The sequence below is a fragment of the Dermacentor silvarum genome, chromosome 2 (genome assembly GCF_013339745.2).
Source record: "Dermacentor silvarum isolate Dsil-2018 chromosome 2, BIME_Dsil_1.4, whole genome shotgun sequence".
Lineage (NCBI taxonomy): Eukaryota > Metazoa > Arthropoda > Arachnida > Ixodida > Ixodidae > Dermacentor > Dermacentor silvarum.
The window spans coordinates 62,219,320-62,247,290 of NC_051155.1; the positions used below are offsets into that span (position 1 = coordinate 62,219,320).

Consider the following 27,971-nt stretch of genomic DNA (forward strand, 5'->3'; position numbering starts at 1 on the left):
CAGCAGAGTCTGAATATCTACAATGATGGTCACATGGGAGTTGGTAAACACCGCCTTGGTCGCGCTGGTGGTGGTGGTCGCCACGTCCTGGGTCATTTCGCGCCGCCGGCAGCACAGCCTCTTCTCTGGACTGGGATACCCGGGCCCTCCGCCGGATCTCGTGTGGGGCAGCTGGAAGCAACTGCAGAAGGACAGGATACCGGTGCGTACACTCGCAGAAACGTTATTCCCGTCACCTCGGGATAGAGTGCTTCATTACGGAGTACCTCACGTGACTGTTCCTGTCTCATCTTAGCCTGAGCGTAATGCAATTAATACCGCGGCTTATGCTTGACTGACGGCACGGTTCGAGAAAAAAACATCCAGATGACTCGTGAACGCCCGTTAGAGCCGTGAAAACTGCTGTCCTCGGCATTTCAGTTTTTGAGCGTAAAATTCACCGTAATGCATCACTCATAGGGAAATTAATGGACGTCAGCTTTCTTGGCTATGTAGAAGTGGTTTTAACCTCTTCCACCTAATGGCTTAAACATTCCTATAAGGACCAATCGCATCTGCGGATAAAAAGCTACATTGTTCAATTTATACAATTATAGAATTAATATCTATAGTTCATCGTTAAATGTACACCGGCCGCTATCTTAAAAGAAATTCAGATGAGATTGTTTAATTAATAAACTTCCGTATATTAAAGAAGCTTTGAGCGCTCTTTGTGAAACACCCAGTATAAATAAAGGATGGAATAGCGCTAGCAACATTTTGATACGCAGTCCTCAGCCAAAATGGGCATACCTCGATTTGCTATTAGCGGCTATGTTGTACTTATCCGAGGAACTAAACATCTTCGGAGTTAAATAATGACTGTGAAGTAATTCTTTATTTTATTTTCAGAGTTAGAGAAGTCGTGTATTGAATTGCAAACAGATTTTAGTTTAACATAGTATACAAATCATCACGAAGAATGTTTCTCCAACTATCTTCGTCATTCTTTATTCCGGCGCGCCTGTCAGCAAGAACACCCTCAAACAGTGTGAAATGTTACACACAAATGTCTTTCAAGAGGCCCTATATAGTGGCTAAACACTCATGTCTCGTATAAAGGTGCTAAATGACATTAAATGTTGCATCTGAGAGCCAGCTGCAACATAGTGAGTTGTACAGATTCCGGTTCACGCATCAAGATCAATCGGTGGTCATCAAGATCAATTCAGCGTTCTTTTCACGTTACCCACGACCTTTATGCGCAAACACCCTTATGCTTCTTTTAACGCGACAGCGTTAAGGGCCCCGTGTCGGAGAAAATCCAATGTCGGTGTCGGCATCTGGCATTCGCGAACCGTGGGCGAAAATTTCCGTATACATTTAGGTATATGTATATGCCACGCCCTGCTATATGACCTGCGGTAAATGCGGGTTATACTGCCACACCATTCTATCCCTGAAGTTGCTCAAAGCTTGTCTTATATTCTTGGCAAAGTTATGCCTCGGGATTTCAAGATTGACTGCCCACAAACAAATGTCATGAAACAAAACACCGGCATCGAATGCTTTTTTCTGTTAAATCTTCTCAGAATGAAACATTAAAAGCACGAAACAATAACAGAAACCCGGAAATGATGTTTTTTCTTGGCGCGGCTGTGCATTAACCTACGCGATCGGCCCACGAAAGAGGCCGCGTTTTAACAGAATGCTCGCATTCGTGCATAGCGTTCGCCGCCAGCGTTTCGCGGTAAACATTACGGTTACATAAGCTCCAGTTGCCGGGAAGTGTGACAAGCAGTCAAGTATATTTGAATGCTACCTCGTTCCACTCTTAAAGGCGAAGCTTAAGCGTCCTCCAATATTTTTTTTATCACGACTGGCAATGGTGATCGCACTCTGGGAATGAGCAGACACAGAGAGTTATTTAGGATACTGTCATTTGTTACCACGTTTAACTTTATGTATACAGCACACCGTACTCATTTAGAGTAAATGTACACGGGCTGCACAGAGTTTGTCTACCGCAGAAATGATGTAGAATATTTATACTGTACTGGTGCTGCTTTTGCATCATTATCGCTTGTAGCAGGAGTTCCGGCACGACGTCGGCTAAATGCTTTCGCTTACGTGGTGTAGGACTTCTATATTAGCACAAAAAGAAGATAGCGTAGCTTTCGCTGGAGGCGCAATGCTAGAGAGAGAGCGGAGCTGATGGGCACCTAGCTAGTCCTGGCTTTTGTACTGGGTTAAGCACTACCAAGTAATCCCCAGCATTTCCGGAATTAATTGATTATTGATAGATAATCTATTAGCTATTGATTGACTATCGATTGACTATCGCAAGGTATTGGCCACGTATTTGGGCTGGGCTAAGCACTACGAGGTCATCCCCAGCATTTCCCGGAAGTTATTGATTGATTATCGATTAGATATTGATTGGCTATTGATTGACGATCGCAAGGCATTGCCCACGTATTTGGGCTAGGCTAAGCAATACCAAGTCATCCCCAGCATTTTCTGGAATTTATGGATTATTGATCGATTATCGATTAGCTATTGATTGGCAATCGATGACTGCCGAAGTTTAAGTAGTCCCAACCATGCTTAGCTAGGGTCAGCTTCCCTAGTTCACAGAGGTATGTGCCATTGCTCTTGGACCCTTTCTGCACTGCCGCCAGGATCGGCCCACATTTTTTGTCCGCAACGGACGGACTAACGGCTGGCTTAAACAGCTCCGCTGTTAATAAATGCCTAAAGTCGGGTACAACTTAAGAAGACAATTAAGAGAGGCCCCGCCCAGATGGCCGAAGCGCGGCAGCCGATTGCCTCTGCGACTAAAGAAATAGTCCTTCTGACATGACACGGCACAGCTGTATGCGCGGGCTGCATGTTCTCCGTCAGCGGGGTCACCGGTCGTCCAGCTCATGACGTCAGTTTGAGTGCGCACCCATCTGATGAGGCTCGTGTGCATCCGCCTTTGAGGGGTAAATGCCGCTGCCTTCTAAAGTTGTACCCGACTATAGTATATTATAAAGGAGATTTATTGAGGTTTGTAGCGACAGCAGGTCGTAGGATGCACCGAGCATAGTCCTTTCGCTCGAGCATCTGCTGCGCGCTTGATGCTGGCGATGCTGCTGACTCTGCGCCGACGTTCGTCATCTTCCTTACAAGGGCCCCGCGGAAATAAAGGAGCCATGCTGGCGACTTAGTTGTCCGCAAGGACGATAGCATGGTGATAGGGCTGGAGACGCTGAACGTGAACGACTTCGCGGTTCCGACGTGAAATGTCGGATGCTGGCGTGAGCGGTTCAACCAGGTAATTAACGGGTGATGTCCTCTCGAGAATGCGGTATGGCCCGTTGAACTTCGGAAGGAGTTTTGAAGCGAGCCCAGGCGTGCGGTGTGGCAGTAACAACCAGACGAGGGCGCCCGGGAGAAAAGTAGGAGTCTAGTTCTGGGCGTCGTGAACGGCTTTTTGACGGTTCTGGTCGTCTGAGGTGAATTGGCGGGCCAGCTGGCGACATTCTTCGGCGTGTCTGGCTGCTTCCGAGATCGGCAGGTATGCGGATGGGTCCGGCCGATAGGGCTGAATGGTGTCGATTGTGTGCGAAGTATGACGGCTGTAAAGAAGGTAAAAGGGTGAGAATCCGGTAGTGGCCTGAGTCGTGGTGTTGTAGGCGTAGGTGACAAACGGAAGAGCTAGGTCCCTATAAGAGTGATCAGGTGAGACGTACATGACGAGCATGTCACCAAGAGTTCGATTGAAGCGTTCCGTGGTGCCGTTATCCTGTGGGTGATAGGCAGTGCATTTACGATGAACAATAGCGCATGCAGCAAGCAGTTGTTCGATGACTTCAGATAAGAAGGCGCGGCCTCTGTCGCTTAAAAGTTGACGTGGACCTCCATTTGATTGATTGATTGATTGATTGATTGAATAAATTTTATTGTTTCAGTCCTGCAGAACGCGTATTAGCACGTCGCGGGCCGCTCCCACGTCGGGACCGACAGGCCTAGCCTGCCGGCCGCATCGTGGGCCTGCTGGACAGCCCACCGTTGCTCAGCCAGGAGTGGGCTGCGGAAAGCCGCCTCCCACCTAGCTGAGCTGAGGTCGGGGCTTGCTATGAAGCATTTGGTAGAGCAGCAGTCTCCACATAACGTGTTAAGTGGTCTACCGCAACGATGATCCACCTGTTGCCGGTAGGAGTCAACAGAAGTGGCCCATAGATATCTATGCCCATGCGATCAAAGGGTCGGGATGGGCATTGTAAAGGCTGGATTTCACCGGTGGAGTTATGCGGTGGCGCTTTGCGGCGTTGGCACTCATGACAAGAGCGGACGAAGCTGCGAACGAAATTGTAGATTCCCCGCCAGTAATAGCGGTGTCTAAGTCTTTCGTATGTCTTGAAGACTCCCGCGTGGCCACACTGAGGGTTGACGTGGAACGAGGAGCAAATCTCTGATCGCAAGGTTCGCGGAATGACGAGTAACCATGTGCGTCCCTCTGGGGCATAGTTGCGGCGATACAGTAACTGGTCTCGAATCGCAAAATGAGGAACTTGACGCCGAAGCGTTCGTGACGCTGGAACTTTCGGCGTATCCGAGAGAAGGTCGAACAGAGATGCAGTCCAGAGATCATTACGCTGTGCAGCAGCGATAGTGTCAAAGTCCAGAGATGACAATGTGCACTCGCACGAGGAGTCGTGACTGACCTTCGGGGGAAGCGGTGATCGGGACAGCGCGTCAGCGTCGGACTGCTTTCGCCCGGAACGGTAAACCACGCGGATGTCAGATTCCTGAATTCGCCATGTCCAGCGGGCAAGGCGGCCCGATTGGTCTTTTAGCGTCGACAGCCAACATAGTGCCTGGTGGTCGGTCACTACGTCAAAAGATCGGCCGTATAAATATGGGCGAAATTTGCCAAGCGCCCACACAATGGCCAAACACTCCTTTTCTGTTACGCTGTAATTGGTCTCCGCCTTGGTTTTTTTTTATTTACTTTTATTTACAGATACTGCAGGCCCTTCTCGGGCCCATGCAGGAGTGGTTACAAACAAGAGAAGAAAATTTAAATCAAGTGCTTGACATAGTTGCAAAGATATAATACATACAAAAGTGGAAAAACATGGCAATACACTGGACATAGATGACATAATTGAATGCTCGAACAAAGGACTATCATTAACTCGCCGTGTACTCCACTATTGGAATCGAATTGCAACAGAAGTTGATATTACTAATACTTTCAACAAATGATTCCAACGAGACGGAGTTTACTGCCTCCTCAGACAACATATTCCAATAATAAATCGCGCGAGGAAATAAAGAGAACTTGTGAACATTAATGTGGCTAACTGGTTGTCTAATACTTTTACTGTGATGTGTTCTCTCTGATCGTTTGAAAAGATCCTCAAGATATCGTTCCCGTGATAGTTTAAAGTTCTCGTGATACAGTTGGTAAATAAATGTTAATCTAGATATGATCCTGCGCTGCTCAAGATTTTGTAGATTGGCCCTATTACGTAAGTTGCTAATACTAGAGTGACAGGAGTAATCAGAATAAATAAAACGTAAAGCTACATTCTGTGCTCTTTCGATTTTATTAATCAAGTATTGTTGGCTAGGGGTCCAAATAACCGATGCATACTCCAATTTCGGTCGTACTAGCGATTTGTATGCGTTTAGCTTTACTGCAGAAGGAGTATTACGCAGTTTCCTTTTCAAAAACGACAATTTCTGTAGCGCTCCCCGACATACATTTTCAACATGCGGTTCCCAATTGAAGTTACTTGTAAGTGTGATGCCTAAATATTTAACTTTGTCGGTTCTCGTGAGGGTAACGTTACCTAAAGAGTAAGTAAAGTCAAGGGGCTTCTTTTTGTTGCTAAACGTAATGGAAGGTGTTTTAGAAGTGTTTATTCTTAAGCCCCACCTTGCACACCACGCATCAATACACTGTAAAGAATTGTTCAACTTAATTTGGTCATCTCGGTTATTTATGGCTGTGTATACAACACAGTCGTCTGCAAATAGTTTAATCTGGATTGGTGGTTCGACGCAAAGATGAATATCATTAATATATACCAAGAAAAGGAGAGGCCCGAGGACAGAGCCCTGTGGAACACCCGAGTACACATCCAAATATTCGGAGACACTCCCATTTATGGCAACACACTGCTTTCTATCTCTTAAGTAAGATTCAATCCATGCCACTACTTTCTGTTCAATGCCAATTGCTGTTAGTTTTGTTAGTAAATCTTGATGAGGAACGACATCAAATGCTTTCGAAAAATCCAAAAATATAGCGTCTGTTTGGCCTTTTATATTGAGTGTACTAATTAATTCATCCGTTATTTCAGCTAGTTGGGTTACAGTAGATAAACCAGATCTAACGCCGTGTTGTTGGGGATAAAGCAAATTATTATTTTCCAAGTAAGCAATAATGGCCTTAAAGATAATGTGCTCGAATAATTTACAACAGGTGCTAGTTAAAGACACGGGCCTGTAGTTGTTAATTTCAAGAGGAGAGCCAGATTTATGCACCGGAATTATTTTGGCCGAGCGCCAATCATCAGGAATTACTGCAGTGCTTAAAGATATGACCAAAATGTGATGTAAATATTTGGCCACCCATACAGCATATCTACTCAAAAAGGCATTGCACAGTTGGTCAAGACCAGGTGATTTCTTTACATCTAGCCTATGTAAGAGGCCAAGAACACCGTCCTCAGTTATCTCTACCTCAGGCATAGGACTATCATAGACATATTACGGTAACAGTGCATGTGAAACTGTCCGCGTGAGCACGGATTGAAAAATCCATTAAATTTGTTAGAAATGACAGTCGAGTCAACAATACTTTCACCCGGAACTTTTATCTCTGTTATACACCGTTTATCTTCGACAGATAGCGCCAGATCTTTTGGGGTTCTTTGTTCATAAATTCATAATGGGTAACGTGCGACTCGCGTATGCGACGACGTATTCTGTGTGGCCAGGTTGACGTTGTGCCAGCACCGCGCCAAGGCCTACACCACTTGCGTCAGTATGAATTTCGGTTGGCGCCTGAGGGTCAAAATGGCGAAGAATGGGTGGCGTCGTGAGAACACGGCGCAAAATTGTGAAGGAGTCGTCACACTCTGGAGACCATGATGATAGATCTCTAGAGCCACCAACGAGCTGCGTGAGAGGTGATATAATTGACGCAAACTTTCGAACGAATCGCCGAAAGTAAGAACAGAGGCCCATGAAACTGCGCAGCTCTTTGATAGTGGTAGATTTTGGGAACGCAATAACAGCAAGTAGCTTCTCGGGATCCGGGCGAATGCCCTCCTTTGACACAACATGGCATAAAATTGAGAGCTGACGAACAGCGAATCGACATTTCTTCAGGTTAAGTTGCAACCCGGCGTTGGTCAAGCAAGTGAGTGCGCGCTGGAGGCGGACCAGGTGCGTTGCGAAATCAGAGGCGAACACCACAATGTCGTCAAGATAGCAAAGACAGATTTTCCATTTGAGGCCGCACAGAACACTACTCATCATTCTTTCGAACGTAGCAGGTGCGTTGCAAAGTTCGAAAGGCATGACGGTGAATTCATACAAGCAGTCTGGGGTAACAAAGGCAGTTTTCGGGCGATCGGCCTACGCCATCGGAACCTGCAAGTAGCCTGACCGCAAATCCAGCGAAGAAAAGAACTCCGCTCCCTTCAAACAGTCCAGAGCATCATCGATGCGTGGTAATGGGTAGACGTCTTTCAGTGTGATTTTGTTCAACCGTCCAAAATCAACACAGAAGCGGATGGAACCGTCTTTCTTTGTGACGAGTACCACGGGAGAGGCCCATGGGCTCTGTGAAGGTTGAATGACGCCTCGACAAAGCATGTCATCGACCTGTGCAATGACGCGACGTTCCGTAGCGGACACGCGATATGGTCTTTGTCGCAGCGGTGAGTGAGAGCCAGTGTCGATGTGAAGCTCGACTGTCGATGCACGGCCAAGAGATGTTTGCGCAACGTCGAAAGAACGGCGGAAGTGCTGAAGGATGGCGAGAAGTTGAGATCGCTGCAAATGTGTCAGATCGTCGGCGATGAATGGGCTCAACACATCTGTCCATGCTGAGTCAGCTACGGAGAGGGCACTCAGTTCATGAACGGCAGTAGAAGGCACTTCGTCGAGGACGGAGACAATTCGTGTTGAATCAGCCGACTCGACGTAACCAAGGCATTCGCTCCGGAGAAGTGATAGCGGCGATGAAAGATGATTGTAAATGGGCATACCCGCCGGGGTGGCTCAGTCAGCTAAGGCGTTGCGCTGCTGAGCACGAGGTCGTGGGATCGAATCCCGGCCCTGACGGCCGCATTTCGATGGAGGCGTGTGCTTGCGTTGTAGTGCACGTTAAAGACCCCAGGTGGTCAAAATTAATCCGGAGCCCTCCACTACGGCGTGCCTCATAATCAGAACTGGTTTTGGCACGTAAAACCCAAGAAAGAAGAAAGAATAAGAAGTAAATGGGCATCGTGCTGACACCGGCGCCGTGGTCAAGAGCTGCAAAGGGCAAAGGAAGCGCTTTTCGGGTAACAAAGTGATGAGAGGGCATGAACAAAACCGTCACGTCGGATATAGCACTACACGAGACTGGTACCGATGCTGAAGAGCACGGGGGAATACAGGTGCCTTTATTCACGAGAGTTTAGCGGCAGGATGAGATTCGACCGAGGCCAGGCCACCAAGGTGGGAAAGTTCAATCTCAGCCCGAGCGCAATTGATGATGGCATTGTGGCGTGAGAGAAAATTACATCCTAGAATAACGGCGTGGGATCACGATGAAAGAACTATGAACTCAGTCGTGTATAAAACGTCCTGTATGGTTACAGGGGCTGTACAAGCAGCGGTAGGGCGAATGGGTTGAGCACTTGCCGTTCGAAGCGACAATCCAGACAGAGACGTCGTCACTTTACCAAGCAAGTGGCAAAATCTGGCATCCATAACTGAAATAGCGGCACCGGTATCGACGAGGGCGACTGTAGCGACGTCTTCGACAAACACATCAATAGCATTGGCAGGTAAAGGAGGAGGACTTCGGCATGTCGACACTTGCGCAGTTCTTGCCTCAAGAACTGCGTCGTCTAGTTCATCTCTTCGTTAGAGACGGGTCGCTGACGCATAGGGAAAAGCGATTGGTGACGTGGGGAGGGTGACCGAAAGCGTTCGAAGCGAGGACAGCGATCAGTCTCGGAGCGAGCTGGTGATGGATCGAAGGGTCCATAGGGCGCATTTGGATCGGGTGGCACATAGGACGCTCGTCGATCGTCATCGAACGCCTGCGATTGGCGGTGGTAGAACCTTGCGACGTGACCGGGATACCTACATGCAAAGCATATAGGGCGATTGTCCGGCGTACGCCACGGGTTAGCGGCAGCAGTGCTGGCCCAGGGAACGGGCGGAGGAGGGCGGTGCACAGGCTGCTGGAAACGTGGTACGAGCGCACTGCGAGGGGCCATTGCACCAACCGCCGCATAAGTGACCGGTGTAGCCACGGCATCCTGCTGGTGAACAGCTGGCAGCGCTTTCGTGACCTCTTCATGGATCACATTACGAAGAGGAGACGGCAAAGTGCTGGCAGACTCCGGAGTGATGGAAACCAGAGATAGCTGTCGTGTGACTTCTTCGCGGCCGAAATCCTTGATTTGGGTTATCAGGAAGGCTTGTTCGCGGCCGGTGGTCCGGCTGCGGAGTGACACCGCATTAGGTGTGTGACTGTGCCTTGTCAGAGCTCGCTGCTTACGCAATTCATCATAGCTCTGGAACAAGCTGATAGCATCGCCAACAGTGCGCGGGTCCTTGGCCAGAAGCATCTGGAACGCGTCATCATCGATTACCTTCACGATGTGCTTGATCTTTTCCGCTTCCGTCATGGCAGCGTTCACGTGCCTGCAAAAATCGAGAACGTTTTTTATATAGCTGGTGATCGTCTCACCCGTGTCCTGTGCGCGTGTACGCAAACGCTGCTCGGCTCGGAGCTTCCTGACGGCGGGTCGGTCAAATACTTCGGTAATCGACGTCTTGACCGCTGAACACGTTCGGATAATCTCTCTCATCATTTCTGAACCAGAGAGTGGCGACGCCCGCAAGATAGGGGGATACGTAAGCCAGCTTGTCCGAGTCATTCCATTTGTTGTGAACGCTCACCCCTTCATAGGATGACAGCCGCTCTTAAACGTCGTTGTCGTCGGTTCCGCTCAAGATGGTAGGTTCCCGCTGGCGAACGATGCCTGCGCAAGGGACGGGTGGCGATGGAAGAGTCTGCTGGCCGGCGTCCGGCATGGCAGAGGGTAGCGTCCGCGAACGAAGTTCCAGGATGGTGGAGTGGAACGTTACCCTACACGGCTCTACCACTTATAAGGGAAATTTATTGAGGTTCGTAGCGACAGCCGGTCGTAGAATGCACCGAGCACAGTCCTCTCGCTCGAGCTTCTGCTGCGCGCTTGATGCTGCCGATGCTGCTGAGTCTGTGCCGACGTTCGACATCTTCCTTACAATGTTCACAAATTGGCAGTGTGCATGAATATTTAAATGTGTCACTATCATGCCAACCGCCATGCCATGCAAATATCATGCAAACCGATTTCAACAGTGGAGCTGTTTAAGCCGCGCGTAATGTGTCAACCGCGAACGGAAAATGTGGGCCGATGCTTGCAGAAAGGGTTCAAGCGCAATGGCACATGAGATTGCATTGTACATTTTTTAATGCTCGGAATAAAAGCACTAGTTTGTTCACTGCTTGAATAGATATGTAATTTATGTGAGGGCGCAGAAAGGACCAGCGCGTACATAGTGTTTTAACAGGTGCACCATTTCGAATGGTTCTGCGTGGATATTTTTGTTGGTTGCTTGGTTATAGCTTGAGCCGCCATACCAGAGAAAGGCAGTCAGTTACAGGAAAGATAATAACGGGCTGCTCACTCCGACAGTACCTACGATCACTGAATGTGAACCTATGTGCAGAATAGGTACTTCCAACCTACAGTGTATCTTCAGCTGTTGACTATCTATGAAAAATAGAAACTATTAATACTTGTGAATTAGATTCACAAGTTTTACAATATAAATTGAAGTCACTGTTAGTACTAGACACTTGTACTTCACAGACATACAAACTTACGCTTCCAATTAGTAAAGCGGTCATATGTGGTTGTCTTTTCAGCTTCATTGCGTTCACGCTGCTTTAGTGCGGGACAAGTTGCCATGCGTATTACCTTGTAGGGTAATTTGCGTTCAGTCAAGTATTCAGGTACAGGCTAATTAGGTGTGTAGTCTCCGAAACAAGAACACTAGAAGCTATCAGCACGTTTCTGCAGTTTTTCTGCAACGTTTATGACAAATTCAGATGTGTATAAATCGTTCACCCATACTTAGTTCGATAGTTCATGTAATAAGTCTTAATCAAATGACCAGGATTTTAAAACGTATTTTTTAGCAAGAAAATACGCTTGTCTTCGACACTCTTTCCCAAGCAGGGCCGTTATTCATGGTAAAAGAGCTTAAAGCTTTTGACGCCTTTTTGTTGGTTACAGACATTAAAATCATTTTGCGGCTACCAGCAGCCCATTTATACGATGCACTCCCAAACTCCTTAATACGCACCCTGCAGGCACATCCTGATGATGTGACGAGAAATTAAGGTCTTGGCGGCAGACGTGCGCCTTGTTCTTCGGTATTGCGATCACTGTATAGGCCTGTCTTCTGGTTATTTTTTTCGGCTATAAAGTAATGCAATATACTGGAAATTTTCTTGTAATTGACGCCGCCATATTTTTTCTCATCTATGTTCATACCTTGGGTTCATTGCCTCTTCTGCAGGTGATGGGGGAATGGATATGCAAATATGGCAAGATCTTTGGGTTCTACCTGGCTGAGAAGCCCTACATGGTCATCACAGACGTCGATGTTATCAAGGAAATATACATCTAGGATAGCCGGATATTCCAAGATAGACCATTTGTTGCCCTCGACGTGGAACCCATGACGAGCACTATCTTTTTTCTGGCAGGTAGGTGCATGATCAACCGCATGGTGCAGGTGTGACGAAAATTAAGAATTTGTTTCTTGCTTTTTGTAACGAACCGGATCACACGCGCTTGCAGCGCACTTGTGGTGCCGCGCCATCACGCACTGTTTTTAAGCAAATGGACCAAATTACAAGTACAGGTAACGAGATTGCATAATCGTGTAGACTGCATGATAAGGTGTAATGTTAACACTCGGCACGGTACATAAATTCACAGGCGTGGCAGCCGTAGTTAGTTACATTAGCACGTGCAGAGCGCCTCCACAGTTTCCCAGTGGCGTAATGATGCTGGTATTGCTCGCCACATTACCGCTGTTGTTGGCCCCTCCCAAAAAAGTCGCAGTTTCGTCCGAAAGGCGAAGCATCAATTGTGATAGCAAATTACTAGATATCTATAGGAATAAGGACAGTAGTTTTTTTGGCTACATAAACTTGGACACATTCTCTTACCAACTGAATTAACAAGGATGGTGTCAGCACGCACAAGCAATTAAACAAGAATAGATCACACTCGATGACCGCACGCAACCGCTGTCAAAACGCTCTCGTGAGCAAGCGCGCCAACAGCAGCGAGCAAAGGTTGAAAGTTTCTTTTTGTCTATCGCTTCAACGGAAACTGAGTGGCGAAAGCACAGCGCATACAAAGGTAAGAGCCGCGTTACAGATCGCTTTCAAGATACGGCTCGGGCGACCGCCCGCAACCGCGCAAACTACATGTACGCAGTTGCGGGCAAAGTAGAAGCCGCACCCCCTCTCTTCCGCGCTGCTTTCTCGCTTTCCTCCTTTCGGATGCGAGATTCCAGTTCCCCTTGCGCCCGGTCGCAAGATACGCATTTGGTGCCGCAGCAAAACGTCGCCCACACTCCCCCCATCCCCCACGGTCTTTCATGCAACGGAAGACGTCGCGTTTGCTCTCCACCGTGCAATCGCTCTGTGTGAAAGCACGCGCCCCTCGCGTGCTTTCACGCGCACATCCAGCATACCGCGCGCGGCGACGATTTTATCGCCGTTAGACGTTATACGGAACCTCACAGCGACGACGGTCACGCCGACGGCAGAAATCAGCTTGGAGTGTCCATATAGTTGCTATCGCAATAAAAGCTCGAGCCTAATGCCAAGAACCATTGTATTTCACTACATTCGTTTTTCAGCGGAATCTAGGAGGAAATGTATTGGAATTTCCGCTCTTATTGCAGAGTTTGTGCTGACGTCCATATCAAAAGCTAATCCCATTGGGCAAAGTAAAAAAATTGTCGCAGTTTCACCCGAAAGGGGAAGCATAAATTGCGCGATAGCAAATTAGTAGAGAGCTATACGGAGTAAGGATAGTAGTTTTATCAGCTGTATAAACTTGGACATGCACCAGCACCAGCAACGCGCAGAACTGTTGTCGACGCCGCGGCGTTTTGCCAGCGCTCGCACCGAACGCGCGCGGCGTTGGTAACTGTTGCCGGCGCCTCTGGGGGCGGCTCGGAGGTTTTCGACGAGATCAGAATGGGACACTCATCGAGCAGCGTCAGAAATCTCACCCACCTTCTCGCCTCGCAACGTTTTTATATAAATACGCATTTGGTGCCGCACCTAATGTCGCCTCCCCTTCCTCCCTGCCTCCCGTCCCCCACACGCGCGATGGAAGAAGTCGCGTTTGCTCTCTCTCTCTCTCTCTCTCTCTCTCTCTCTCTATATATATATATATATATATATATATATATATATATATATATATATATATATATATATGTGTGTGTGTGTGTGTGTGTGTGTGTGGTGATTGTAAAGGAGGAAAGAGACGCTTAACTCTGTAGCCCTTCAGGGAGCACGGCGCAAAGCGCGCGTTTGCTCTCCGACGTGCGTTCGCTCCCCGTGAAAGCGCGCGTCCCTCGCGTCCTTAAGCAAGAGAGGTGCTTGAGCAAGAGAGAATAAGCAAGAGAGGTGCTGACACTCTCCCCACAACGCGCACGAAAGCGCCGCCCGCTCGCGTCCAGATTATGTTCGGCTCGGTTACAGCTCGGTCGCCGCCGTCGTAGAGGGCACTGCGCAATGCAGTCCCAGCCTCGGCGGCATATTGCTGTCCATATAGCAATTATATGGACACTTCAACCGGATTTCTGCCGTCGGCGTCGTCGTCGCCGTGAGGTTCCGTATAAAGTCCAAGAGCGATAAAATGGTCGCCGCGCGCCGTATGCCCGAATGAAAGCGCGCGGGGGACGCGCGCTATCACGGAGAGCGAACGCACGGCGGAAAGCAAACGCGACCGTCGCGCGAAAGGCCGTGGGGGTAGGGGAGGGCGGGAGGCGAGCCGACGCTGTGCTGCTTCACCAAATGCTTATCTTGCAACCGGGCGCAAGGGGAACTGGCCACTCAATCTCCCACGCTAAAGCAAGAAAGCGGGAAGGCAGCGCGGGAGGGAGGGGGGGCAGCTTCTCCTCTGCCAACAACTTTTCCTCTGCCCAACTCCTCTGCACTTTGCCCGGCGCTGGCGGTCGCCCGCACCGTCTCTTATCTCCACACGCCTCTGACTTTTGTATGCGCTGTGCGTTCGCCGCTCAGTTTACGTTGAAGCGATAGACCGCGCCAACCTTCGCCCGCTGCGGCGGCTGCGCTTGCTGCCAGCGTTTTGAAAGTCGTTGTCTGCGGTCATTCAGTGTGATCTATTCATGTTTACTTGTGCGCGCTGACACCACGCTTGTTAATTCAGTTAGTAAGCGAATGTTTCCAAGTTTATGCAGCCGATAAAACTACTATCCCTACACCGAATAGCTCGCTACTAATTTGCTATCGCAATTGATGCTTCGCCTTTCGGGTGACACTGCGACATTTTTTCTTCGCGTGCGTTTCACAAGCTTGTGCTTGGGTATTGTCCCCACGGGCCCTCGACAAAGGTGGCAGCGGCCATCTGAGGGGCGTTTGAAATGGCTAGAAAGTGCTTCGTTCCGAAGTGCAATTCTGGACACCGGACTTTAGCGGAGCGTGTGCCTTTATTCAAAGCGCCGTCTGACAGCGGTCGTCTAGAGCAGTGGTGCTGTGTAAATCTTAGGGAAGACCGAACTCTAATGCCTACCGACCATGTCTGCGCCAAGCATTTTTCAGAGGATAAGATATCGACGGCATATTACGCGGAGCTCGATAAAAGGGTTCCCACCTTATTTCCGAACTGTCCAAAGAACATCACACGGTAAAATAAACCTCGAAAGCTGCTGCGGAAGAGAGAAACTTCGGTGTGCCACAGCAGTTTGCGCAAATTGTGCTGCATGTACAAGATATATATTGGGTGGCTTAACTATCATGCACCAAGATTAAAAAATATCCAAATGTCACGTATCTGGGCAGAACCAAGGTAGTGTCTGCCGTAGCTTGCAGATACTCAGATTATTTTTTTGCATTCTGCCTAATTCCATAAATATTTTCCTAATTGATAATTCAACTTTTCTAGCTCTATAATTGGATAAAACGTGTGAACGAGAGCATTGTACAGCAACATGAAAAACTCCTGATACAGCTTTCTGTTGCTCAATACGCGATACATAAAGTGTTTTCCGAGCGTGAAAGAAACCCGCGAATGTATGCAAAATTGCCGTGCGACTGGCAACTGGAGGCACTTTGCATGTATTCGTGTGCTTCTTTCACGCTCGGAAAAACACTTCTACGTAGCGCTTAATGAGAAATAGAAAGCTGTATCGGGAGTCATGTTGCTCAACAATTTTCTCATTGACACTTCTAATCTAATATAATATTTGAGAAGTTGATTAATTGATTAAGATTACTTATGTAATTTAGCTGAATCTAAAAAATAAACCGAGTATCTCCAAAGGACGGCAACAACATTATTATGGTTCTGTCAATCTACGTGACATTTGTATATTTTTAAGTCTTTGTGCACCCTGTATAATACTGCTGTTTTCTGTGCAGTGTGTGCTTGATTTTCAAATTTGTTCCATCCTGGCCAAAGATTTTTTTTTACAATGCGCGTGCGGTGTATATTACAAGCTTGCATGTTTTTACTCAACATTTTGCATAGTGGGAATGTATCAGAGCGTAAACTTCTGGGATTGTCATCCCCTATTAAAATTATCGAGCTGCTTCATGCACAATTTTTTTCGTAATGTGTCTTTGCAAAAAAAAAATGTCTATGGGATTATTGTGTGGTGGGTGTAAGTGTATTTGTGGACAGGCTGTAGCATGCATTGTCAAACACGCTTGCATTGCCATATTCTCATATGGCAGTGGAATTGAAATAAAAAGTGGAATAAATAAAGTGGAATTGAAATAAAAAAGGCATTTTCTCAGGTTTTCATCAGTAAACTGGGCTGTAATCCAAGTTAAGACGCCTGACTTCGTCCAGCGTAATAAAATTTGATATAAAATAGTTTTTACATAGCTAATGTGATTCTCTTCTTAAGTTCTAGCCATCAACAGACACTTTGTGCTAGTGCGTTGCATATCGCAAGCTTGCGCCGTTTCATTTCTTAAGTTATATCGCGGCCACACTGAAATCGCGCGACGATGCTTGGACGGTTTTCTGACTGTGAATGGAAGCAGCGATAAGCATGAAATACAACATTTTTGGGTGCACTCACTATTTTCTTCTGATCGAGGGGTAGCACGTGGGCTAACGCTTTTATTTTTTTTTATGCTTGGATGAACGGCTAGACAGGACGAAAGAAATTGGGCGCGCGAGCGTAACTTGAGTGGGCTTTGAGTGCTGCTCGATCGATCCGTGTTCACGTCATTCACGCTCTGCACAAGGAAATTCCATGTTAGCTAAGCATTAAGCCTGGTATACTTATCCTTTAATCTAAAATAACGTATTTCCTTCGAGATTTGAGTTTTACTCACTCCACTATGAACGAAAATATAGCGGAAGCACAGCAATGTCATCCCGCCGGCACAGCTAAGCTGGTGATGATGATGATGATTTATTGGCATCCCCTTTGAAACGGGGCGGCGACAAATAGTCACCTAGCCTGCTTGATTTAATCAGGTATACTATACATGTTCTTTATCTTGCATTTTTGTATACCTATCATTATTTTTCTTTTTCAAAAATTTACCTTGTACCGCTGCCTATGATTTTAAGAGATCAGGTCGCATCCATCTTTTCCCTACTTTTTTTCCACCAGTACTCTAATCGTCTCTTGCTGATCTCTACGGCTGATCTGTTTATGTTTCCTTCCACTTTAAACCCAAGCGCTTCTGGGAGTTGCATGTTACCTACGGTTCTCGCTGGGTGGATCCCGTCGCATTCCATTAGGATGTGCTGAGTGGTCTCTGGATCTTTACTGCAGCATACACATGTCTCATCTAATTCCGAATATTTGTTCCGATATGTTGTCGTCCTTAGGCAACCGGCTCGAGCCTCAAATAGCAAGGCACTGCCCTTTGTGTTATCGTACAGATTTTCCCTTCTAATTTCTTTCTTCTCATTCTTGTAAATCTCCATTGTCCTTTTCGTTTCCATTCTTTGCATCCAATTCACGGTCTCTATTTCTCTCACTTTCTTTCTTATGACCCCTGGTTGTCTATTTACAGTTTCGATTATCCTGTACTTGGTTGCCAACTTCCTTGACCTCTTCCTCCATTCTGTGTCCACGCTTTTCATGTAGAGATACTTGTGCACTTTAGCCGCCCATTTATTTTCATCAATGTTCCTGAGCCTTTCTTCAAAACTAATTTTGCTTTGTGCTTCTCTGACTTCAAAAGAGGCCCAACCCATGTCTCCATGCACTGCCTCATTTGTCGTATTACCGTGTGCTCCCAAAGCCAACCGGCCTACTGATCTTTGGTTAACTTCCAAACCCGCCAATATATCCGATTTTAAGCATATAATGGCATTTGCGAATGTTAGCGCTGGCACCATTACTCCTTTCCAGATTCCACGCACCACCTCATACTTATTGTGGCCCCACAGTGCTCTGTGTTTCATTAATGCTGCATTCCGCTTCCCCTTTATTTTCAGATTATCTTGGTGGTTGCTTGAGTAATTCTTTCCTTCGTTTATGTGTACGCCGAGGTACTTATATTGCTTCACTATGCGTATTACTTGCTGTTGAATTGACACCACGAAGTTACTCGTGTGCTCATTAAAGATCATAATCCCTGATTTCTCTGTGCTAAACTTAAGGCCTAGATTTGTCGCTGCGTTCCCACAGATATTCGCAAGTATCTGTAAATCTTTTTTATTGTCCGCTAGTAGCACAATGTCGTCTGCGTACATCAGTCCAGGGATCTTCTGTTGCACCATTTGTCCATTACGCATGTAGGATAAATCAAAACCTAATTCGCTGTTTTCCAGTCGTCTTTCTATGCCCTTGACGTAAAGCGTGAACAACAATGGTGACAGAGGGCATCCTTGCTTCAATCCTTGGTGAATTCCCACCATTTCATTTCCTTTTCGGCCTTCCCATGCCACTTGTACTTGGTTGTCTCGATATATCTCCCTCAGCAGCTCCACGAAATCGTCATCTATGCCTTCGTATTGAAGAATATCCCACAACAATTTCCTGTCTACGTTGTCATAAGCTCCTTTAATATCTAGAAATGCTATCCATAAAGGTCTTTTCTGAGCTATTGAAATCTCTATGCACTGAGTTAGTACAAACATATTGTCTTCTAAGCGTCTGCCTGGCCTGAACCCATTCTGTAGTTCCCCCAATACACCGTTTTCCTCCACCCACTTCGACAGTTCTAATTTTATGGCTTGCATTGCCATTCTATATATCACCGACGTTACTGTAACTGGCCTGTACGAGCTCGTCTTTTCCTTATCTCCTTTGCCTTTGTAGATAAGATTCATCTTGCTTTCACGCCATCCAACGGGAATATTCTTTGTTCTAATCACTTGCTCTATGGCATTAGTCAGCAGTGCCTTGCTTTTTGGACCGAGGTTTTTGATTAGCTGTATTGGGATTGGATTGGAAGCTCTCCCAAGAAACAAAGGACCTAATAAAGAAACGACAAAACATGAAAGTGTCCAACTCAAGAGATCAGATAGAATTCGCTGAACTGTCAAAACTGATCAACAAGAAGAAAGTAAGGGATATTCGAAATTATAACGTGGGAAAAATTGAGGAAGCCGTAAAATATGGACGCAGCATGAAATCAGTAAGAAGAAAACTAGGCATAGGACAAGGCAAGATGTATGCACTGAAAGATAAGCATGGTAATATCATCAGCAATTTCGATGACATAGTAAAAGCAGCAGAAGAATTCTATACTGACCTGTACAGTAGCCAAAACAGCCAAGCTTCTTCCATTCGAAATAGTGATGAACCGGATACAGAAGCTCCTTCTATAACTAGCGATGAAGTTAGAAGGGCCTTGAAAGACATGACCAGGGGAAAAGCGCCTGGAGAAGATGGAATAACAGTAGATTTGATCAAAGATGGAGGAGATATCATGCTTGAAAAGCTTGCGGCCCTTTATACGCAATGCCTCACAACTTCAAGTGTACCAGAGAGCTGGAAGAACGCCAACATTATACTTATCCATAAGAAGGGAGACGTTAAAGAATTGAAGAATTACAGACCCATTAGCTTGCTTTCAGTATTGTATAAAATATTCACCAAGATAATTTCCAATAGAATCAGTACAACACTTGACTTCAGTCAACCAAGAGAACAGGCTGGCTTCAGGAAGGGATATTCTACGATGGACCATATCCATGCCATCAATCAGGTAATCGAGAAATCTGCGGAGTACAATCAACCTCTCTATATGGCTTTCATAGATTATGAAAAGGCATTCGATTCAGTAGAGATATCAGCAGTCATAGAGGCATTGCGTAATGAAGGAGTGGAGGAGGCATACGTGAATATCTTGGCAAATATCTACAAGGATTCCACAGCTACCTTGGTTCTCCACAAGAAAAGTAGAAAGATACCTATCAAGAAAGGGGTCAGGCAAGGAGACACAATCTCTCCAATGCTATTCACTGCATGCTTAGAAGAAGTATTCAAGCTCTTAGACTGGGAAGGATTAGGAGTGAGGATCGATGGCGAATATCTCAGCAACCTTCGGTTTGCAGATGACATTGTCCTATTGAGCAACAATGGAGAGGAATTACAACAAATGATTGAGGACCTTCATCGAGAAAGTGCAAGAATTGGGTTGAAGATGAATATGCAGAAGACAAAGATAATGTTCAATAGCCTGGCAAGGGAACAAGAATTCAGGATCGCCACTCAGCCTCTAGAATCTGTAAATGAATATGTTTATCTAGGTCAATTACTCACAGGGGACCCTGATCATGAGAAAGAAATTTACAGAAGAATAAAATTAGGTTGGAGTGCATACGGCAGGCATTGCCAAATCCTGACTGGGAGCTTACCACTGTCGTTGAAAAGAAAAGTATACAATCATTGCATTCTACCGGTGCTAACATACGGGGCAGAAACTTGGAGGTTAACAAAGAAGCTCGAGAACAAGTTAAGGACCGCACAAAGAGCAATGGAACGAAAAATCTTAGGAGTAACGTTAAGAGACAGGAAGAGAGCGGTGTGGATCAGAGAACAAACGGGGGTAGACGATATTCTAGTTGACATTAAGCGGAAGAAATGGAGCTGGGCAGGCCATGTAATGCGTAGGATGGATAACCGGTGGACCATTAGGGTTACAGAATGGATACCAAGAGAAGGGAAGCGCAGTCGAGGACGGCAGAAAGTCAGGTGGGATGATGAGGTCAGGAAATTCGCAGGCGCAAGTTGGAATACGCTAGCGCAAGACAGGGGTAATTGGAGATCGCAGGGAGAGGCCTTCGTCCTGCAGTGGACATAAATATAGGCTGATGATGATGATGATTGGGATTTCATCGGGTCCTGCTGCCGTGTTGTTAGGGACATTTTCTGCTGCCTTTTTCCAATAAAAGCTTTCTATGCTGAATTTTGATCTCTCAGGCCTCTCTGTTGTTGCTGGATCTGTTGTCTGAACTACGCTTTTTCTCGTCCCGAAGTTATGCCTGATAACGTCTGTGATGTACCGCAGCGCATCATCGCCTTCATAGATGTTACCGTCTTCATCCCTTATAGCCGTTTGCGAGTTTCTAGTTGGAGCTCCGAGTGCTTTTATATGGTTCCAGAATCTTTTTGGGGCGCCTTTGTCTCTTTTGTGAATGTTATGCACCCAACGTTCACTTGCGCATTTAATTTTCTCTTGCACGAGCTCACTCGCAACCCTTTTCTTTTCTCGGTATGTATTCCATCTAAGGAGCACCTCTTCTTCTTGTAATCCCAACTTTTTGGCTTCTCGATGAACCCTAGATGCCTCTTTACGCTCTTCTATAGCTTGTTTAATTTCCTTGTTCCACCACTTACGTGGTTTCCTCTTTCCAATCCAACACAATCCAACACGACCGCAGCGATGGCCTAGCGGTAGAGCATCCGCCTCATATGCGGGAGGTACCGAGTTCAAATCTCGGTGCCGCCGGGAACCCACCGGTTTTTCTAATGGGTAGAGATGTCCCCTGGCCTGGTGCTCGGCTGTCGTAGGGGTCTCATATCGAAAGAGGGCCCAATAGAGATTTCAGCTGTTGTCTCTGGGTGCCTCTTGTCCAACCACAGACGGCCTTGTAGACGAGCATCCGCCGCGGCTGTGGGAGGCAAGTGCTGCCGCCGGCTACCTACCGGTAAAATAGGTACAAGCGCGCTCCCGGCCTGGTGCTCGGCCATTATGGGACCTCAACGCTTGGAAAGGGGTGTTTGACCTCAACCCGAAGGTGCCCCCACCTCAATAGGTGCTTGGGGCGCCACATGGGAAATGACCGCCATGGGAGCGGCCCAGACACCACTTGATTTACATGCTCACGTTGGTTTCGACGGGAATTCAGGGCGCAGGCTCCTTTCCCAAGCGTATCACCCCTGAAGGAAGCCGAACGCCAGGCCGGGGTACGCTTGTACCCTTTTGAACCAGTGGGTGCCCGGCGGCGGTGAGAATCGAACCCACAGCCTCCCGCAGCCGAGGCGGGCGTTCTGGGACCGTTCTGGGACCGCTTACCGCGGCGCCATCTATCGGTTTGCAGCAGAGATACTCGCTGCGCCCGCGCACTGCCGAACATAATCTGGAAGCTCGCGCGCGCGCAGTGTCAATACTTAAATGTTCGTACACCGTGCTCGCACATACAGCATCCGGAGCGTAGCGACGATTTCGTCGCCGTTGACGTCATACAGAACCTCACGGCGGCGGCGACGCCGACGGCAGAAATCTGCTTTGGAGTGTCCGCATAATTGCTATCGAAATAAAACAAGAAGATAAATTAAAGAAACACTGCTAACCGTCGACGTTATGGTTACAATCTCGTGATGAAGCTGCGGGACTTACGTTATGATCATCTTTAAACATTCCCACATTGCAAAGAGCAACAAGCAACGCATAAAGTGAAATATATGACGAAGTCATAAATCTCTTTTTGTTCGTAGGAAATGTTTCTCATTGACCGGCGTGTTTTTACAAAATGGTCAAGCGTAGGAAATGGTTTGTTGATATGGGCCCTGACACGTTTTCTGAAATCAGTTTCAGCAAATCACACACACAGCTTATGAACGAAATGTTGATGCATTGGGCCCGTAGTCTGCAACAACAAAAGGCTTTCCTGTGCTCTTTTTTGTGAAAAAAAAAATTATGGTGTGTTACGTGCCAAAACCACGATCTGATTATGAAGCACGCCGTAGTGGGGGACTCCGGAAATTTGGACCACCTGGGGTTCTTTAACGTGCACCTAAATCTAAATACACGGATGTTTTCGCATTTCGCCCCCATCGGCTCTTTTTTGTGGCTCCGGAAAGCGGTGTTTCTGCGGAAACGAACAGCAAGGCTTCATAAAAAGGAGCAACAAAATAATATAACGTTCCCGTTTTGATAAGAAAACGGAAGAATTTATATTGGTGTTTTATTATTGAGGCGCTGCCTAGGCCCAGTCTCACCACACATATCTTAGTATTTTTCTGTCATATATAATCGCAAAGTGACAGATGATGTCACGTGTGCACAGTCGTTCATGGCTCCCGACGATTTATGAATCGGTTTAACGCTTTGCAAAAAGTGTACAAATGAGCGGGTATACAACTTTACATCTATCTGGCCGACACGATATCAAGGCACATAGTTGGCTGCCCTTGCACATAACGCATCAATTCTAGGTGACTATTCGCCACTGACGACAGCGACCAGAATCCTCTGTGAAAACACATTGCACGTTTTCGATCTGAATATCTATAACAAGTACGATACAACAAAGCACCTAGTTTCTCTATTATGCTGAAAATGCAGCGAAGACTACGGCTCACATGTGATAATCAACAGGGAGGACCCGAATTAAAGGCTCGTTCACCACCAGTCGCTAATATTCCCATCAAAGAATCGTTTCTTAGAAGGATTACAGATAGACGGGTGGCATACATTGAGGCAGTTCTTCTTTCTCTCAGATACACAGCCGCTTCTCGTTCATATACTAGTTGGCTGACGGCAATTGTGCTCGACAACAAGTTCGCGCCCGGACACCCTAAAAAGCTGTCAATAAGATAGCGCGCAATGTTGAAACTAGGTTTCTTTTTTTTTTGGCATGCATCCTTCTGCAGGTGCCGAGTGGAGAAAGGTGCGCTCTATCATGAATCTCGGTTTCACAGCCGCAAAAGTGAAACTTTACTCCCGCATCGTGAACAAGTGCGCAGACGTGTTCGTCGACCTGCTCGGAGAACTCTGTTCCAAATCAAAGGTCGCTGAGATGTATGGGCTCACACAGAATTTGGCGCTTGACATCATCACGAAGGCAGCATTAGCCTGGGAGGTAAGAACGGATGACGCTGTTGCAGACCGATTCCCAAGGAGACTGCCTCAAACTGCTTGTTGCCTTCTTATCAACGAAAAGAATGGGAACCGAGAGGCTCGAATATTCTTAGCCACAAACACACGAGGCCAAAAGAACATGAAGCGCATGAAAGCGCAGAGGAAATCGAATGTGGTTTCAATTTGTACTTTTCATATTTATGCGTAAGACACGGCGAGGAGTGAGCCTTGTATTCGAAGTACAGTGAAGTTTTCGCGAGTTATTTTGCTTAGGGTTATCGCGAGGGTTATTTTCATGAAGAAGAAATAAATCCGTCTCATAATTAGTTAACATTCGTGACCCTCTCTTTTTTAAAAAACATTGAATAGGGTCAAGCAGCATTGCAGTCCCGCCTTACGGTTTCTGTTTAAGAGTATTTTTTGTGTTGTTCTTGTTTTGTAATGGTATCTTCTTTATCATTTTCCTTTTATCTTTTCAGTGTGCTTCTTTTTGAGTTTTATTCTTTTTTCCCACCATTCCCTCCACATGAACTCGCGTGTAACGTGAGAGTGATAAATAAATAAATAAATAAATAAATAAATAAATAAATAAATAAATAAATAAATAAATAATAAATAAATAAATAAATAAATAAACTGCCCGCGTCCGAAATTGCATTTCAAGCGCGGGCACCAGCGGACCCCTGCCAGAATCATCAGCTAAAGAATTAAAAAAAAACGCGACCCCTTTTCCTTTGCAAACGTGACTTGCTAAAAGAGTATGGGCACGATATTTTCAACTGATCATTTTTTGCGTTAAATAAAGTTCATTGAGATTAAACTTTACTAATAGTATAGTAACCCACAGTGCGCTTTAAATAGTGTGACATAGTAGCTTTTCTACAGCCAGTTTCGGATATGTTGCCCAGGACGAGTGCAGAAGGGGATCAACGTGGGAGCAGGTAGGCCATCACGACGCTCACTCGCGCTTTTTAGGTCGCTGCTTTGCTGCCACGGTACAGCAGGCCTCGCAACTAGTACTAACGTAAGAGGTGACCGAGCGAGCCGCAGTGAGTGTCAAAATGTCGTGCCGTCCTCTCCCACGTAAGCACCTTCTGCATCATGACGTCAGGACACAGTCATATCCTGGGAAAAGAAACCGATACTGGCTGTAGAAAAGCTGTTATGCTAAACTGTTTAGGGCGCAGTAACAGCCAGTAGTATTTTTTTCTTTTGTTTAGCGGTCTAGGGCATTCATGAAACTAAAAAGAAAATAAAGAGTCATCTCAGTACTTCTTAAAGGTACACTAAAGACAAACACTTAATTTAGGCTTATATTGTATTTCTGAATACTGTACACTTGTTAATACACGGTAATGGGTTGGTTATTACAAGAGATAGTCAAAGTCAGTTATATTCTTTGATTTTCGAGCCAAGGCACCCGTGCCGGTACGTCAGAGCGACGTCACGAATATCGAGTACATTGCTCAGATTTTACTGCCACATTGGTGGAATAAAAGCATCTGAAACTGACGAATTGTAGCCCCTGCTCCTTTTAAAATGCAATGTAGTTCATCTTTTGCCATGAAAAGTTAACTATGTGCGAACAGAAGCCATCAAAATATGTGACGTCAAGGCGGGTTGATACAGTCACTCCAAGGCGGCGTCGCCACCAAAGCTTTGTTCTTGCCTCGTTTCTTGCTAACCGAAACTCTTTTCACATAAAGAGCTGCTTCATTTATGTATCAGAGAAGCGTAACCTACTATTAAAGTTCAACGGAAGTTTCTCCTTATTTTGCATGTAAAGACCAACTGCAACAAAATTTTGGACCATGTAAATATCCCCTTTTCTAGTGGTGAAGAGATAGAGCAGCCTCCACGCCAAATTTTCCGATTGAAATACGAGCACGTGGGTCACGAAAATCTAGCAAAATTAGATGCTTTGAATACCAAACCTAAAAAATAAAAATAAGAACGCTTACGAACCATTACCAGAAGTGACGCACGATCCAGACCAGACCACCAGCACGGATACTCGCACGAACTCCGAGATTAGGCGGCGCCAGCGGTGCGCTGAAAATATCGGAGCGGACCTTCTGGGATTTGCGTCATATCCGCTAACCAACGCGCACACGCGTCGCCTTTTCGGTTCTATCTAAATCATTTTAATAAGGCAATTAGGCAATTACCATCACCACGGCTTTGCCAATATGGCTTCAACAGTATGCGCTACTCATTTACAATCCATTCAGCCGAAGTGAAATATCCTCCCAGTCGGCCTTTGAGTTAGACTCATCCTGCCATGGCAGTTGTGATTTAATATACATGGTATATATTTGTCAAAGCTGCGATGACACCATGGTTTACGACACCGACACACGCTCATGCTAATATTCCTTTTCGTAGCTAGTTCTGTGTCATCGCCAACGCCAGGCAATCGAGACAACGCGTAAAAACATTTGTGTTTGTGAACACCTTTTGCATTCGCACCTTATTGTACTCATTTGTGCGAGAAGTGTACGGAAAACATGGTAGCGTATAATAGGGTGTTACCCAAACAAACAAACAAACAACAAAATGACCTCCTGTCACGTTCTCTGCTTTCGTGTTATAAAAATCTCGCAGCTCACAACACGAGCTGCAATATTTTTTTTTTCATATGCCTGTAGCAAACCCAAGAAACTGCACTCTCCCAAAAGTTACAATTACTCTATAATATTATGCATGTGAAATATGACGGGTAACTGGTGAATCTTTCAGATTGACTGTCAACGAGACAGCAAGGACCCTTTCCTCACGTGCATGCGCAAGGTGTTCGAACAGACGGACAAAACTGCTCTCGAGAGCTCATTCGCATTTCCCGCTCTGCGCCCGCTCTTTCTCCTGTTCTACCCACTGTCGTCCTTCGCTCGCTGCATGAAGAGAATGATGGACGACGTGGACAAAATCACCGAGCAGCGTCGTGCGGGAAATAGGCCCCGCAGCGATGACATGATACAGATGATGCTGGACGCCCAGGACAACGCAAAGAACGGCAGTCACGCCACCGGCCAGAAGGTTAAAACTCTGGAAGACCGCCACGTCAGTTCCAACGCCGTTGTACTTCTTATAGCTGGCTTCGACACCATCGCTTCGGCACTCGCCTTCCTAATGCACCTGGTAGCCAAGCACCCCGAAGAACAAACGAAAATCTTGAACGAACTCGACGAACGCTTTCCGGGTGTACAAGAACTATCGTTCGAGCAGCTACATGAGTTGGAGAGACTGGACATGGTGGTCAACGAAGCCCTACGCCTCTACCCTCCTGTTCCACTCATGGTGACGCGACGTTGCATTCAAGACACGACGGTTCTCGGGCACTTCATTCCTGCCAGCGTGAACATCATCGCGCCTGCGTGGTACGTCCATCGCGACCCGGAGCTGTGGAAGGATCCAGAGAAATTTATGCCCGACCGATTCTCGGAGGAAGAGTCGAAGAAGCGCCACAGCGCCGCCTACTTTCCTTTCGGCTTAGGTCAGAGGACCTGTCTCGGCAAACGAGTCGGCCTGCTGACCATTAAGACTGCCTTGATAAAAACTCTGAGAGACTACAAGCTTGAAATCTGCGAAAAATCGCAAGATCCCTTGCTCATGACTGTTCCTAGCCTGGTCGGTAACCCGATGGGCGGCGTGCATCTGAAGCTTACTCCACGGCATGCTTGAGCCGTGATAAACACAGCTGAAATCTCTCATGTCCAATGCCTGTGGTAAGTCTGAAAGAACAGGAAACTTTGTAAAACATCTCTTGTCTGCGCACTTCTCTGTTCTCACTAGCTGTGGGCAGATCAAGAAAATCAGGGCATAATCTGGGCGATGAGCTTGCTGATTCGCCTTTATTAGGAGAGAGCACGTACTCGCCAACTATACATACATTAAGTTGTAGCAATAGTTTCCAATCGTTTACATGCTCATATTATTCGCGAAGTAAACAAACACCAACCAATATGAATGCAGCAGTGCGACAACGTAGCACTGCGTGAAAGCTAAATGCCAAGTGAGTTTTGGCAAATTGCGTTGCAGTATTTAGGTTGCATCTAGCGCTCGCATCTTTACCTTGATTTCATAGTTCTTAGGGTTATGTAGGTTCTGAAGTGAGATTCCTGTGTAGTACATTTGGATAATATTGTTGGAA

General features: G+C 46.5%; 1 protein-coding gene across 1 annotated transcript; it reads left to right on the top strand.

The window, feature by feature from the left end:
• Nucleotides 1-27,502, top strand: LOC119440080 (cytochrome P450 3A19). The gene is made up of 4 exons (XM_037705023.2): nucleotides 1-202; nucleotides 11,839-12,028; nucleotides 23,614-23,822; nucleotides 26,561-27,502. The coding sequence occupies exons 2-4, from the start codon at nucleotides 12,001-12,003 to the stop codon at nucleotides 27,500-27,502; spliced, it is 1,179 nt and encodes a 392-aa protein (XP_037560951.1). The 5' UTR covers nucleotides 1-202; nucleotides 11,839-12,000.
• Nucleotides 27,503-27,971: the final 469 nt, after the last annotated feature.

Coding starts and splice junctions, on each gene's coding strand:
- LOC119440080 (XM_037705023.2), top strand. CDS start 12,001: ATGACGAGCACTATCTTTTTTCTGGCAG. Junction 12,029..23,613: donor CACTATCTTTTTTCTGGCAG/GTAGGTGCATGA, acceptor ATCCTTCTGCAG/GTGCCGAGTGGAGAAAGGTG. Junction 23,823..26,560: donor AGGCAGCATTAGCCTGGGAG/GTAAGAACGGAT, acceptor TGAATCTTTCAG/ATTGACTGTCAACGAGACAG.